At 39.0% G+C, this 13,928-nt stretch overlaps 2 protein-coding genes across 19 annotated transcripts in view; one reads left to right on the top strand and one right to left on the bottom strand.

Moving 5' to 3' along the window:
• The window catches only part of SDCCAG8 (SHH signaling and ciliogenesis regulator SDCCAG8), a 185,448-nt gene extending 175,725 nt beyond the window's left edge, over positions 1-9,723 (bottom strand). For 5 of the 9 annotated variants that reach the window (XM_031438535.2, XM_031438538.2, XM_064477226.1 and 2 more), the window contains exons 1-2: positions 9,354-9,723; positions 121-285 (exon numbers count right to left, since the gene is read on the bottom strand). In XM_031438535.2, coding sequence (XP_031294395.1) covers positions 121-285; positions 9,354-9,609 — 421 coding nt within the window. In that variant the 5' untranslated portion in view covers positions 9,610-9,723. The remainder of the gene's footprint in view (positions 1-120; positions 286-9,353) is intronic. The other 4 variants (XM_064477228.1, XM_010992062.3, XM_064477230.1 and 1 more) reach the window with 2 other exon arrangements.
• A 116-nt stretch (positions 9,724-9,839) lies between these two features.
• Positions 9,840-13,928, top strand: part of CEP170 (centrosomal protein 170) — a 100,734-nt gene continuing 96,645 nt past the window's right edge. For 9 of the 10 annotated variants that reach the window (XM_064477224.1, XM_064477223.1, XM_064477221.1 and 6 more), the window contains exon 1: positions 10,368-10,509. The gene's annotated coding sequence lies outside the window, so the exon portion shown is untranslated. Of the gene's footprint in view, positions 10,199-10,367; positions 10,510-13,928 lie in introns of those variants that run through there. The other variant, XM_064477216.1, reaches the window with a different exon arrangement.

The raw sequence follows: 13,928 nt of genomic DNA, 5'->3' as shown, positions 1-13,928 counted from the left end.
GCAAGAAAATTAGATTAGCTGATTTGTGTTCCTCAACTAAAATCTTAGCAGTAGAATTATAGATGAGTCATTACTGTACAGAGTTTAATGACGCTGTGCACTGTTCAGGTTAGGACTGACCTTCATACTCACCAGCATGGCTGTGTTGCAGCTCATGCCAGGCTGCCCTTGCATCTTCATTCCCTACACTGGTATTAAAGGAAGGATCCAGCCCATCTTCTCCAAGAGTGGTATCACCTTCTTTCAGGGCACATTTCAACTGGTGAATGCTTCTATTTGCGCGTTCTGTAACAACAACGTGATGAAAATCAGGGCCGGTGAAATCTGGGGGACCAAATATACACTGACTCAAGGAGACAATTTCTAAAGGAAAAGCAATTATTTCTGATGCTTCATGGGGGAAAAAAAGCATAGTTTTGTTTTCAGCTTGCTAAGGAACATGCCAGAGGAAGTGAGAGATTAAGTTCATGGGTAAGAGGTTAGATTTGATGATCTCTCAGGTCCCTGACATCTCAGGGGTTGACAGGCACTATACACAGCTCTACCACCAAGGAGGCCTGAATGGGACAGTTTCTCTCCCTTTCCCTCCCCGAAACAACAACGCCACGGGGGAAACAGCATCCTAAACGTCTCGATGCCTAAGACTTCCCTACCCCTCTTCAAGACACTGGGGTGGGCTGGCAGAACTGGTAAGAGGGACTCCACTACACCAACTTCCTGCCCAAGGAAACCTTCTTGTCACTGTGAACCGGATGTCTGCCCCCACCAAGAGACATCTGACTGCCTGGCCTAGTGTTAATCATGATTTGAACAGCTAAAGAGCTGACAGTGGCAGCCTCAGTAGCACACGTGTACTTGTGTACTGCTGGCTGCCCACATCTTATGTGGGAATTCTTGGTTAGTCACCTGACTATCCCTAGGATTGAGCTTAAAGTCACTAACACATACCTAACATAAATAGTCTAAAATGAAGTTTTTAAAGGTATATTACTGTAGTAGTTCATCTGTAAAAATAGCCCCCAAAGAACCCAGCCTCACATCCTTGTTCCCTCCCAGGTTGAAACTGAGTGGGCCTGTAACTTGCACTAACCAAGAGAATGCAGTGGAGGTCACACCATGCTAGACCAGTCACATCTTTAAAGCACCTGGTAGCTTCTGCTTCTACCCTCTTGGAATGCTGGTTTTTATGAGCCCTAAGCCACTAAGTAGGAAGTCTGGCTACCTTGCTGGAGAGATTTTGAAGGGGCCATGTGGGAAAAAGAGGCCCTGAGACCAGAGGGAAGAGAGAAGCTGAGACCTGCTAACAGCCCATGACTCCAGCGCCAGAGGCCGTCTACCTACAATGGCAAGAAAGAGACTCAAAATCTGCCCAGCTAAGTCCAGTTAACGCACAGATCTATGAGAGATGCTAAAAATGCTTTCAGTTATTGCTTCCTGCCACCAAGTTTTAAAGTGGTCTGTTAAGCGGCAATAGATAACTGAAAGAATTATTCAGTGAAATATTCACCTAAAAACGTCTTCAGCAAAGGATCCAAGTCTTACCTTAATAGCAAAATGATGCTAATATAGTAATATTATGCTGTACTATATGCTAATACTATAATAATACACTAATGACACTGGTGATGGCATTACTAGTAACTCTACCCCACTTTATGAGTTTTTTTATGTGTATAACAACTGGAGAACCAGGCAATCAACTGGTAATTTCATTAATTAAAGTCCAGTTACTTTTTCAGATTTAAACTTTGTTATTTCTGCTAAGCTCCTATGATTATATTCACCAGTTCCAATCTGGAAAACATTAACTACAATAAAAAAGATGTTTCTTGTACATTGAAACCCAGATTTCAGTCATTTTCAAATTCTGACAGCCATTATTTGAAAGTCATTTTTAATTCATTAATTTACCAAATATTTACATATACCTAACAGAATTTATGTTATAAAAATATGAATTCCCATGCAAGTTCATGACAGCTATTATCTATGTCAAATGGATTCTACCTAAACAATTCTTAAGATCTTCAGAGGAGATTTTTTTTTTCCTAAGTAAAAGCTTTCTCTAAGTAAGAGCAACACATAACAATGATGCCAATGAAATTCTTACCCTCTTCTGATCTCGGCCCTTCCCTGACAACTTAGATCTATTTTTTCTTGTATATGTAGGAGAAAAAGCTCCTATTCCTAGGAGAATATGGGAACCCTAAAAAAGCTATGAATCAACTATCTTTTCATTACCAATCACAGATGGAAATATATTTATAAACATATATCTTACAGGATCTTGAAAAATAGATTCTACTTTCCCCAAGCTTATTAATTTTAAAGTTTGAGGCAGAAAATAAAAACCCATAACTTAACACGAAAAAACGTGCTCTATCTCTCTATCTTACAAAATCTCTAAAATATGTTCTTCACTTACGGCAACTCATTTTCCACCCTGATTGAACTAAAGAAAACAGGCCTTTTAGGTCGTTAGGGTTCAACAATGAAATTATACTACTATACAAGAGACCCAGTGAATTTATCACTACAGTTTTCTCCAGATCTGTGCTATTTCCATACAGACCTTTCTCTGACAGGAACTTGGTACTGATTAATAGCCAAGCCTGGCCTCCTCTTAACACCTCATGGGTTTAAGGAAAGTCCGGATGAGACGCATTCCTGGTTTTAGTAAAATAAGAAGCAGCAATAGTTGCCCAATAACTCAGAATTTTCTAAAGAGACTTGGTAATGGAAAAGGAAAATCAAAGGGTTACATGATAAGCAATTTAGGTCACAGAGCTTTAGACTTAACGCACTGAAATCTATGAATAAAGCACTTATCTTTACAGCATCCATTAGAAAGGAAACAGGGTTTGAATAACACTAAAGTGTGCTCTGTGGAGCCGTCAAATGACTTCATCTCTAGGACAAAGGATAATTATTTATTTATACCTAGTCTGACTAAAAGCTAGTAAACTATATTAGATAAAAGAAAGGAAATCTGAAAAACGGTAGTGGAGTTTAAATCCCTGTAGGTAGTTTTTTCATTAGCGTACAATGATGGCAGAGTCTTATGAGCCCATTTAATCCCTTTCCTAATATTCTTGTTTGATCTTTTAGAATTTATAACACGCAAAGACTAAGGGTTAAATTACACTACAAAAAGAGTATTATGTGAAATACTACGATATTGAATTCAACAACCATCCCAAAGAAAAGTGATACAGGAGGTTTGGGGGTTTTTGTAACCAGTGACTTCAGTTGCTAGGATCAGAGATGATGAAAAGGAATTTGTAAGAGCTATGTCCTAAAACTAAAACTAGAACTAAGGAAGTGAGTGATATTTTAAAGTCATTTCAATATTACATTTCAAAATAGGCTAAGTGATTTTCAAATATATACATAGTAACATAACTATACACTGCAACAGAGGTAATCCTGAGGAAAAACAACACTCAGATCATTCAAGACAGATGAAACCTCACTGCTCTTCAACTGGAGCCATTGCAACTGAAGGCCCCCAAATCCTCATTAAGAACACGATTCCCCAGATGCACGTATCTGCTGCTTACATGTAAGGAAACCACATTAGACAAGATGTTCCAGTTATTGTTTCCTATTCTACTGCTAATGGGCACAGCTTTATCTGTTTATAATTAAGAGATGAAAAGCATACTCATTTCCTCTTCATTCCTGAGAGCACAGTAAGGGTACTCCACATGCATCCTGGTTTCTTCTCCCCAGCACCCAGGGCTAAATAAACTTAATCATGACCACAAACACAATATAACCTCTGAGTCCTACAGAATTGCATGAATTAATAATCTTTCTGCCAGCCCACTATCTAAATACCAACCAGTACAAGAAGCATGGAAAAGGTTATTAAGCTGATGACTGCCTACAAATTTAAGTCTGTTTTATTCATCTTTGTAATCCAGTTGCCCTACTTTCTAATTCCTAGCTCAACATTGAGCCTCTTCATCAAGATGTTTTTGAACAAAAGGCAAATACATCCCTGTCTAGGAAGGTTCATCACTTATATATGTACTGTGAATTATTAATGTCTACATTCTCCATCTGTACTGGGAGATGCGAACAAGAATTATCCTGAGAACAGGGAGGCAGAACCACACCCTATGAAGTGCACAGCTGTCTCTGAGGAAACATGCAATGAACCATACCTCCCTAGACTGAGCACAAGATGTGCGCAGTTTTCAAAACAAGCCGAGACCAGGGCGGACGAGCAGAACGAAATCATAGCAAGAGGAGAGCTACATGTGTCTCTTCACACTTGACTGGGCCTCAGCTAGTTCAGAAGACTGTTGCCACTGTTTACTAGGGGACTGACAGGTAGTGCGACCAAGATGAAAACAGCATAATCCAGGACCAGACAAAACCAGCTTTGGAGATGGTAATTACAACAGATTAAACAGAGTATACAGTAAGTACACAATTTCAAGGGAAATACTATCATAAGACTCTAAGAGCTGAAAAATAAGCTAAAGTGGTTGGCGCCAGGAGCGAAAGATAATCTGAACAAGAGTGTAAACATCTTAAGAAAGCAATGTCTGCAAGATCATTAATGATGTATATACATTGGCAAATCAAGGAGACTGGCTATATGCATTATGAGGGATATACCTGGTATTTTTTTCTTTTTTTTTGGCATCAACAGCGAGGACTTACGCACCTGTCACTTTCCACTACTAAAAAGTGATCCTAGCTAGACTGACAGAACCTAAGTAAAATCACCAGCCAATACAGTATGCATCCTTAATTGTAATTCCTCTCAGGTATGATTCTCGTAGAGTAAATGCTATGAGCAAAGCCTTGCTACTTCTGAATCACGGTTCTCAACCTTAGCACTATTGACACTTGGACCTAACAATTCTTGGTTGTAAGGGGATATGTTGGGTATGACAGCAGCATCCCTGGCCTCTACCCACTGGCTGCCAGTAGACATCCCTCTGCCAGTTGTGACAACCAAAAACGTTTCTAGACATCACTAAATGTCCCCTGGGTAGAAAAAAAAATCACCCTGGTTGAGAACTGCTGGTTTAGATTAATAAAACAAGATAGCCAGCGTTCAGTCTCGAGAAAAGACTTCCCAAATTACTACACTGTAACTACAGCCACCTCTTGATGAAAAGTGGGCAGGACAGTGAGCTGTTCTGCCACAGCAGTGGTGGTGCGCAGTGCACAACCCATGGCCATCACTGCCATGATGAGCTGTTTCTGATCCAGGTGTGAGGACAAGACATTATAGCCATTGTGATCAAGAACTTGGAATTTATATTTAGTTTCATTTTGTTTCCAGGCCTAATATATGAAGAAATGGTTATACTCTAAGGCCATATTTCAGAACTACATTCGTTGACCATGCCTTTAAATAAATTTTCCAGTGGGCTTGGCTGAAGCCCCCTGTAATCAAGTACATTAAGTGCTTGTCAAGCTACCTTTCCTAGCTTTTGACCCCCAGAGGATTATCACTAAGTAAAAAGGTGGAAAACCTTAGCAGAAACTGGTGAAATGATCAGAGCTTAAGTCTTTTAAACATCCCAGGAGATAATATAATTATTTTCAGTATCTCAATACTTGAGGACACCTTTATCTCTTTTTTCTGTCCAAACATACCCAATATGTTAAAATGCCCTTACAGTCTCTTGACACTGAACCATTGTTTTGGTTCTACATTATTACAGATGACTATTTACTTATAAAACATCATTTTCTGGCTGCTAAGTCCTGTCTTTTGTCTATTTTACTTCATTAGTTGTAGGGAAGGAAAAATTGAATTCTACTGGCTTTTTGTTATTCTGATAAAAGAAATGGTTGTAAAAGTTAAAACTACTATGAAAAGTCATATGAGTCTATAAAACAAAAAATAGACATAAGCAATTTAAATTTTATCAGCAAAAAATAAACTCAAATGTTTAGAAATTTTGCATTACCAATCCTTATTTATTAATAGACAAATCATTCCATTTCTTTAATTTTCAGAAAAGAGAGATGTCTCAGTCTGCACTGAAATGCCAAAATAATTTCATGATGAATGCTTCCAGAGTCTTTATTACACTGTCGCCTGTGTTGGCCTTAATGAGGCCGATAGTAAAGCAAACAAGCAAATATTAGCTATGGAGAGTATGTGTGAGTGTGTGTGTATGAATAAATGTATACTACACATGGCAAAGAATATAAAAATATTTAGAAAACATTTAAGAAAAGAAAAAGAAAAAGAAAAAGAAAAAGAAAAAGAAATTCAAGTTTGATGAGTAAAACTGAGAAAAAGAACTTTTACTTAAGTTACACACATGTTTTCTTGAGTTTGCCAAAGGCCTGGATGACATCACTGCTGGCTAATTCAGTGACCAAATTATTGACTGGTAAGAGTGACATTGACTTTCTACAGATTTGAGCCCTTCTCTGGAATGAAAAACAACAACAAAGCACTTTGTAGGACCTGGAAAGATGTGCCAGTTGTACCCAAGTGAAATGTAGAACATCGGCCTTATCTTCAGTTTCATCAAACCAGGTCAACTTGCAAAGAAAAGGATCACCCCTGAAATTTTATATTTTCTTCCCATAATCAACCTCTCACTTTCTATGAATATAGTTCCACTTCTAGTTCCTCAGGGAGGGGATGACAGGTGAGTGTGGACTCTGCAGACGTGCTCTCTATTTCCCTGGCTGCTCTGGGATCATCAAAGTCAAGGAGAGGCAAGGATTCCACTCATTTTAAAAGCAAGAAAGCAATATTGACTATGCTTTTCACATCAGAACTTCAAGTTCTTCATATACTATACTAGTACCAAAAATTATATTTGAAGTAAAGAAATGCGGAAAAGCTATTAAAAATGAGGGATTATCATGGAAAATTGTGAAAGCATTTTGCATTTTTATATGACTACTTCCTGGTTGAATACAAATGAAAGGATGAGTGATGATTACATATGCAGTTATTTAGAAACCAGAGGAATAACTTGAGAAGAAACACCAAGAGTACTTACACCTTTTCTTTAAGCATGAACTAGATGAGACATTTTGGGGATGTAATGGCAGACAAAACCAAACCAAAACAAGACAGAAGAACTTTAAATTGCATTTTAGCTGATTGTATAGTAACACCATTCTCAAGTTATTAGATACAAACACTTAAAATAATGAAGTTTCACATATATAATGATGCTGCCATACTGTATTTATTCAGAACACAAATTTTGACTTTAAAGAGAATTACTCTATTTAAAAGTGATAATTTATATATGTGAATTGAAGAACTTGTGATTGTGCTTCACTTCAGTATTAGTTCTGTTTTGCTTCCTTCCATAAGCTGTTATATAAACAACACAAACATAAAAATTAAAACCCTACCAAATAAATAATAAAATAAGTCCTGAAAACTCATGAAAAATTTCGTTTCATTTCTTGATTCATTGTTAAAACTATCATTAAATTTTTTAAAAAATCAAACTTTAAATTTTTTCTTTGCTTTGTTTGCTCTTGATTAGAAGAGCTTTCACTATTTTATATTGTTATAAAACAATAAAAACAATACTAAATTTTTAAACTTACTTTGAAATGTGTTATCTTTAAATAAGAATGTTTCATGTAATTATGTAAAGCAGTATCATGAGCATTAAATATAGTACTATAACACCAGTTTGAAATTAACTACTGCATCAAAATGTCTAATATTAAATTGCCTCTAATGCTTAAATAAAGGTTCAAATTAACGGTAAAGGAAGAGAAGCGTTACACTTATAATGGAAAACAAAATTTTCTTTACCAGCCTCAAAAATTAAACATCACTCATATTATCAGTGTCCACAGTATTTTTCTTGTTTTTAAAGGGAAAGTTATAAGTGGTTATTTCTGTATCTAACAGCTCTTGAAACATCAGTAGTTGATGAAGGTATTCCTCAAGACCAGTTATTTTACGCTTGCAGTTTGAATACTGAGAATGTTGACATTTGTAACACTATTGACAGATGGAAATAATAACTCTTACGTTTAGAGTCACTAGAAGATACACGTGCTAATCTTCTCAAAAATCTTCACTTTGCTATAAGTACCAATTATGAATAGCAACTAACATTTAATGAGTGCTTACATCTCAAGCACTAATTTTTACTTCTTTTCTACCATAGTAATCTGTAATTATTTGTGTATTGTCTTTCGCCCTCACTAATCCAGAGGCTCTGTGGGGTCAGCAATTTTTTGTTTAATTTCTTATAGTATCTCAAGCGTCTGTTATGCTTAACACATAGTACACACTGAATTAATAGATGAGTCAGTGTTTTAAATGCTTGCAGTATTTTTTTAAGCTGTTGGTCATGATCTAGAGGGTTAAGAAAATGCAAAAGAACAGAAAATAGAGTGAACTACACTAATAGAATAAATATTCTTTAATGAAACTTTTATTTTAGTCTTTATATATATGTCCCATATAAAATGTATTTCTTACTTATGGGTAACAGTTTAAAATTTTTTTTGAGAATCATTGCTTTATGTGGATTATTTCATTTGCTCCTCACAAGAACTCTGTAGACAATACCATAAGTTCTATTATTAAAATAACAGAACTGAGGTTTCTAGATGTTATATATGGTATTCAAGACGACAGAACTATCTACATTACTTCCATAGATACTCACTCACAGGGTACTATAGTAAGAAAATTTGAGTTAACTAAATAACATTTCAGTAATTGTGACACGATTAACAAAGAAAAATACATGCTTTTAAGGCAGACAGGCATGACTGAACTTAATATCTGGCTCTACCACTAATCAGCTGTGTGGACTGTGGCCTAAATTAACCTCTTTGCACCTCTATTCCCCATGTGTAGAAGAGAGATATTCACAAGGTTGTTGTAAATTTTAAATGATTTAATGTCTGTTAATAGCCTAGACCACTAAATAGAAGCTATTGTGATTAAAATAATTATTAGTGTTCCCCCCCCCCCCCCCGGTCCGATAAATCACATCCAATCCACTCTACACCATAATCTGAATGTGTAAAGAGAGTGCATCAGGAATTTACTGGATTAAAGAGCGAACTATAGGAACTGGGCAACACTAGCGTAGAGCCCTCCAAGAGTTTCGGCTGGCGTTGGGTGAAAAAGATGCCCAAGAGAAGATCAGCGAGTTGGTTCAGGTAAATATGGGAATCAAGAGAAACAACGCTGCTTAACCGGAAAAACAAACACAACTATTTAATCTTTCCTCAAAGATAACAGCAACATCCATCTTCCTCTGCATTCTGGCTGGGGCCGAACCTAGGTGTTAGGAAACGCACCTAGTCAGCTCCCGCCCACTAGGCCCTAGTATCAAGGGACTAGGGCACAGAGGTTCGGAGCAACTCACCCCGGAGACTCCGTTGATACTGCCCCAGAATCTCCTCCAGGGTAGAGTTCTCCGGGGACTTCGCCATGCACAGACTCGGGGCCCAGGGATGGGAGCTGCGTGGGGAAGTGTCCAGTGTTCTCCCCTTCAAGAACAAGAGGCCTCCGCGCCCGTCAGGCGCTGTCCTGCTTCCTGCCGCTGCTGTCACTGGGGAGCAAGGACTCCGCGACGCAGCTCTCCAGGCCTCTTCCCACCCACGGGCCCTCGTGGTGGACATCGGGAGTTGTAGTCCCAAGTCTCCGGCCTGCAGTCTCGAAGTTCCTAAGACTCCTCCCAACGACACTACAATTCCCAGGGGGCAACGCGCTCCAAGCTCAAGGTTTGGCGGTTTGGTGGCCAGATCCGGTTGCCAAGAGACTGCTTGGAGGCTCCGCCCGTTTCTGGAGCCCAGCCTGGCTTAGTCTTGCCTTCAACCATCCTGCTGTTTGGACCACCCAACTGACAGAAAGGGCTCACGGTCAAGGTTAGGCAGCTGCTAACCTGAACTCTTCTAAATTCGCTAGTATGCAATTGATCCTTGAGGGTTCTCAAGAACGCAAATAACAAGCTCTACACCCTTCAGCTGCGACATTTGCCAACAAAGCCAAATACATTCTCAAGAAAACGAAGCTCTGAATGTCCCTGGTGGGCTGACGCTACAAATCTTAGCAGCCCAGCGACCCCACCTCAGCTTGGAGTTGGCGCACTGCCCGCTGGGAACTGTAGTCCTTGCGGGTTGCGGTCCCTGCTAAAGCCCGGGTCCTCTTCATTGTTGAAGCTGGTCTTTGGTGTACGCCTGCGCAGTCGGCAGCTGGAGCGGCCTGTGGGTGAGACCCCCGTACAATCCCTTTTCATTGTCTGTGCTCGGCGCCTGCGCAGTAGGAGTTCGCCGGGACTGGGCCGGAGCTGGGGTAGGGCCGGGCTCCTCGCCCTCTCCCCAGGCGCTTGCGCACTGGGCGGCCGCTCCTTGCCGTTACCGCTATGTGCGGAGCGTGTGTGGAATAACGTTATTGCCCAGCGGCGCCGAGGGGCCGGGAGCTCGACCGCGGCGGCGACGGGGTGGGGAAGGACGCTTGCGAGAGACTCACAGGACGCGGCGCGCCCCGCCCCCCCGTCCGGTCCCTCTCAGCAGTGAGGGGTAAGTGATGCGCTCCGTTGCCGTCGCCTTTCCACATCTTGCTCCTCCGGTTTGCAGCAGAGGCTCGGGCGCGGCCCGCGGCGGGCGGGGGTACGGGCCGGGCGGCCAGGCCCCTTCCCGGAGGCTCCTCGCGCCGCCCCCGCCCCGGACCTGGGACTCGGTGGGACCGCCCCTCCCCCCGCCTCGCGTCCCCCTGTCCTGCGGCCCGGCTTCCTCTGCTTGTGTCCACGTATTGAGTCGTCTTCGGCTCTCCAGGCTTTGTGCAGCCCTGTCTGCCCGAGCAGTTTGCAGGGGTGCGGGCCAAGCAGTGGAGGGAATGGCTGCGTTGCCGCTGGAGAAGGGATTTTTCCCGATCGGGGCAGCTCACGGTGTCGATCTTTTTTCTATGTCTGGTTTTGGGGTGTGGGGCGTCTTGGGGAGATCCGGCGAGAAGCTTTTCGGACGCGCGGTGGGAGGGCGTGGAAGACGCGGTGTCATGCACCCCGCCAGGCGACTGCACCCGCGCTGGCTGTGGCTCCGTAGTAAACCGGGGGAGGAGAGTGGCTTCCTGTCGACTTCATTGTCCTGAGATTCAAATGTGGCCTTTCGTATGGGTCCCGTCATTTTATACAAGGGAAAGAAGAATTAGCAGCTGCCGAACACAGGGCGGGAAGATGTGGCATTTGTATCCTAAAGCACGGAATCTTTGGTTTTTAGTGTTTAGCGGAGTTTTATTTATTTATTTGGACAATGTAAGCTCCTGGAAGACAAGGACAGAGCCTGTCCAAGCATTGCCAAGATGATCAATATAAAATTACTAGATGACGATGAAGAATGGACTAGAAAGGGCCTGACGACAAAGCTGCTGTGTAGCAGAAAAATGAACCAAGGAAATTGTTTTTTCATTGGGTGGGTAAGGCATTTACGTTCCTAAGGGAATAGATTAGGATACATCTTTCCATTTTGTTTTTTAAGCATTGGAAACAAAAATGGGTCCGGTCTATTTCTGTTTCTGATTTTTTAATTCATGCTTTTATTCTCTTAATGAAAATTCATCCACTTGGGAGAAATGTAGTGAAGCAGGTGATTAATTTCATGGAAAAATGCATCTTTTAAAATGATTGGGTTATTAAACGTACAATGCTTACAACTGTTTGCTGGCGTTAAAACAAGCAGTAGAGAGATTGAAGCAGGATGGGGAGGAGCAGGTGAAGGGATAATGTGAGAGGGGAGAGTTACATTATGAATACAGTATCTCCATCTTCACTGACACATCCATAGCAGGGTGCTGCAACTATTTAGGAATTCAGCTCTGGAAATTTACATTGCAAGTTACAAAACCGTGTTGTATCTTTCGCCCATTATTTTTTAAGAAGTAAAACCAATTCTGCTTTTACTTTTTCCTAACTTTGTAGATATTGTAGAATTTTGGTGTTTTAAACTGAAGAGTCTAAATGAACTTGACAGAGACAGAGGAAGACATTAAAACTTGGAAAGTTAACTGACTTGTTCGTCCAAGCCAAACTGATAATGAACGGTAGAGTCAAGTAAAACCAGGGTCTCTTCCTCAGTGTGCTCTTTCAACTGTGTCCCCAACACCCCTACCCTGTGAGAGTTTATGGAAAGCTTCCCTACACGCTTTTTGAGTTGTCTGTGACAATCAAGCTCATTGATAACCTCACTTGTGTTAATCTAGTCTTTTCTTTTAATGTAAAAATAATAATTCTAATGAAGTGGAACTTCAGTTTCATAAATTAACTTACTGATACAGGAAAAGAAGCCTTAACATGACCTTTTCATAAAAACAGAAACTGTTGGAATTTTTCCCCTACTTCTTATTAGTAACCATATTTTGTTTTTTGGTTTTTGGTTTTTTTGGTATTCGTTAGTATTTTATAGTATGATCAACTCTATAAACTCTGTTAAAAATAAAATCACCACATAAAAAGAATCTGTGAAGTTCATTTTTATTCAATTAATGAATTTTATTATTTTCAACTTAAATAAGAATTTAGTTTTTGAGGAAGAAATTCATGTTGAACTTTTTATTAAAGTTAAATTTATGCTTTTTTATTGAGTTGATTTTGCTTTTTTGGATTGTATCTTATTTAATTCTGTATTGCATTTAAATAGACTTTAAAAAGAATTAGTATATCTCTTAAATTTCAACTTAAAAATTAATCTGTAATTAAATTCACCATGTGGAATTAGATTAAATCAAATTTGAAATGTGTTTTACTGTTAAATTTTGTGGGGTTCTAAAATTACTTTTTAGGGAATTAACCATCTGTGTGTTTTCCAACTTAGAATAGTGAAGTTTACACTATAAAATTATGGTATATTATGCCTACTAATATAAGTATCAAGGTGATTTAAAAATTCTGTGCTTAGGGATTTGTTTTGTTTAAGTATCAGTTTCTTGTTTTATCACTAAAAAAACAACTAGTTTTGTTGCATCTGACTATAATCAGGTATCACTTATCTAGTACTAAGTACTGTGTAGTTTAAACTTGTTGACATGTTTTTTAGTGAAAATTCTATTCCTGAAAAGTAACTTTTCTGTTTTAATTAATGTGTAATGATTTTTCTTCTTTATCATGAACATTGTAGGGTTAAGCAGTGCAGTCTTGTAATAAATATCTAACAGACAGCATGATATTAAATTGCTAACTAAAATATCTGTACAGTTGTGAATTATTCTGGGAGTAAAACAAAAAAGAAATTACATACCATCTGAAAAATCCTTGGTAGGTAAATAATATTGGCTGGAGCATTAAGTGTTGATGTATTTCAGTAAGAAATGGGTTTCCTCTTATGAGGGGAGAAACCTCTGACACTCTTTATTTCATAAACTTTTGTTAATAACCAAGATTTCTAAAAATCAATTACCCTTAGTGAAATAGATCTTTATTTACTCAAATATTTCTGAGGGAAGTGCTCAGCAATGATTTAGCCAGTGTGGGCTATATTAAGCAATAAGAAAACATCTATCTGATAGTAGGTTGAGTATGTATATATAGTCCAGTTTAGTTGAAATATAAATATATTGTTGCATTTTTATATGTATATTTATATATATTTATTTATATATATTTAGGCATGTGTGTGTGTATATATATATGTGTATATATATATATATATATTCCAAAATGAATGACATAGCTGACAAGTACTGAAAGTAAAGCCCAGTTTTGTGTCAAACAAAAAGAGGAAATCAACAAAAGCAAGCTTAAAGAAAACCTTATAAAAATTACTTACATCCAGTAGGGATTTTATGAAGCATAGAAATAAAGACAAATGTCAAGCATGTATTGTTTAATTGTAAAACAAAAAACGAGACACAGCAGAGAATGTCATTGTTTAAGTGTATCAGTGGCTAATAAATAATCTAGAAAATATTACCCTTTGGGACATGATAATTATTGAATAAGTGAATAATA

Source organism: Camelus dromedarius, chromosome 21 (assembly GCF_036321535.1).
Source record: "Camelus dromedarius isolate mCamDro1 chromosome 21, mCamDro1.pat, whole genome shotgun sequence".
Taxonomy (NCBI): Eukaryota; Metazoa; Chordata; class Mammalia; order Artiodactyla; family Camelidae; genus Camelus; species Camelus dromedarius.
The sequence above is the reverse complement of the archived record's forward strand: the minus strand, read 5'-3'. Positions and strand labels throughout refer to the sequence as shown.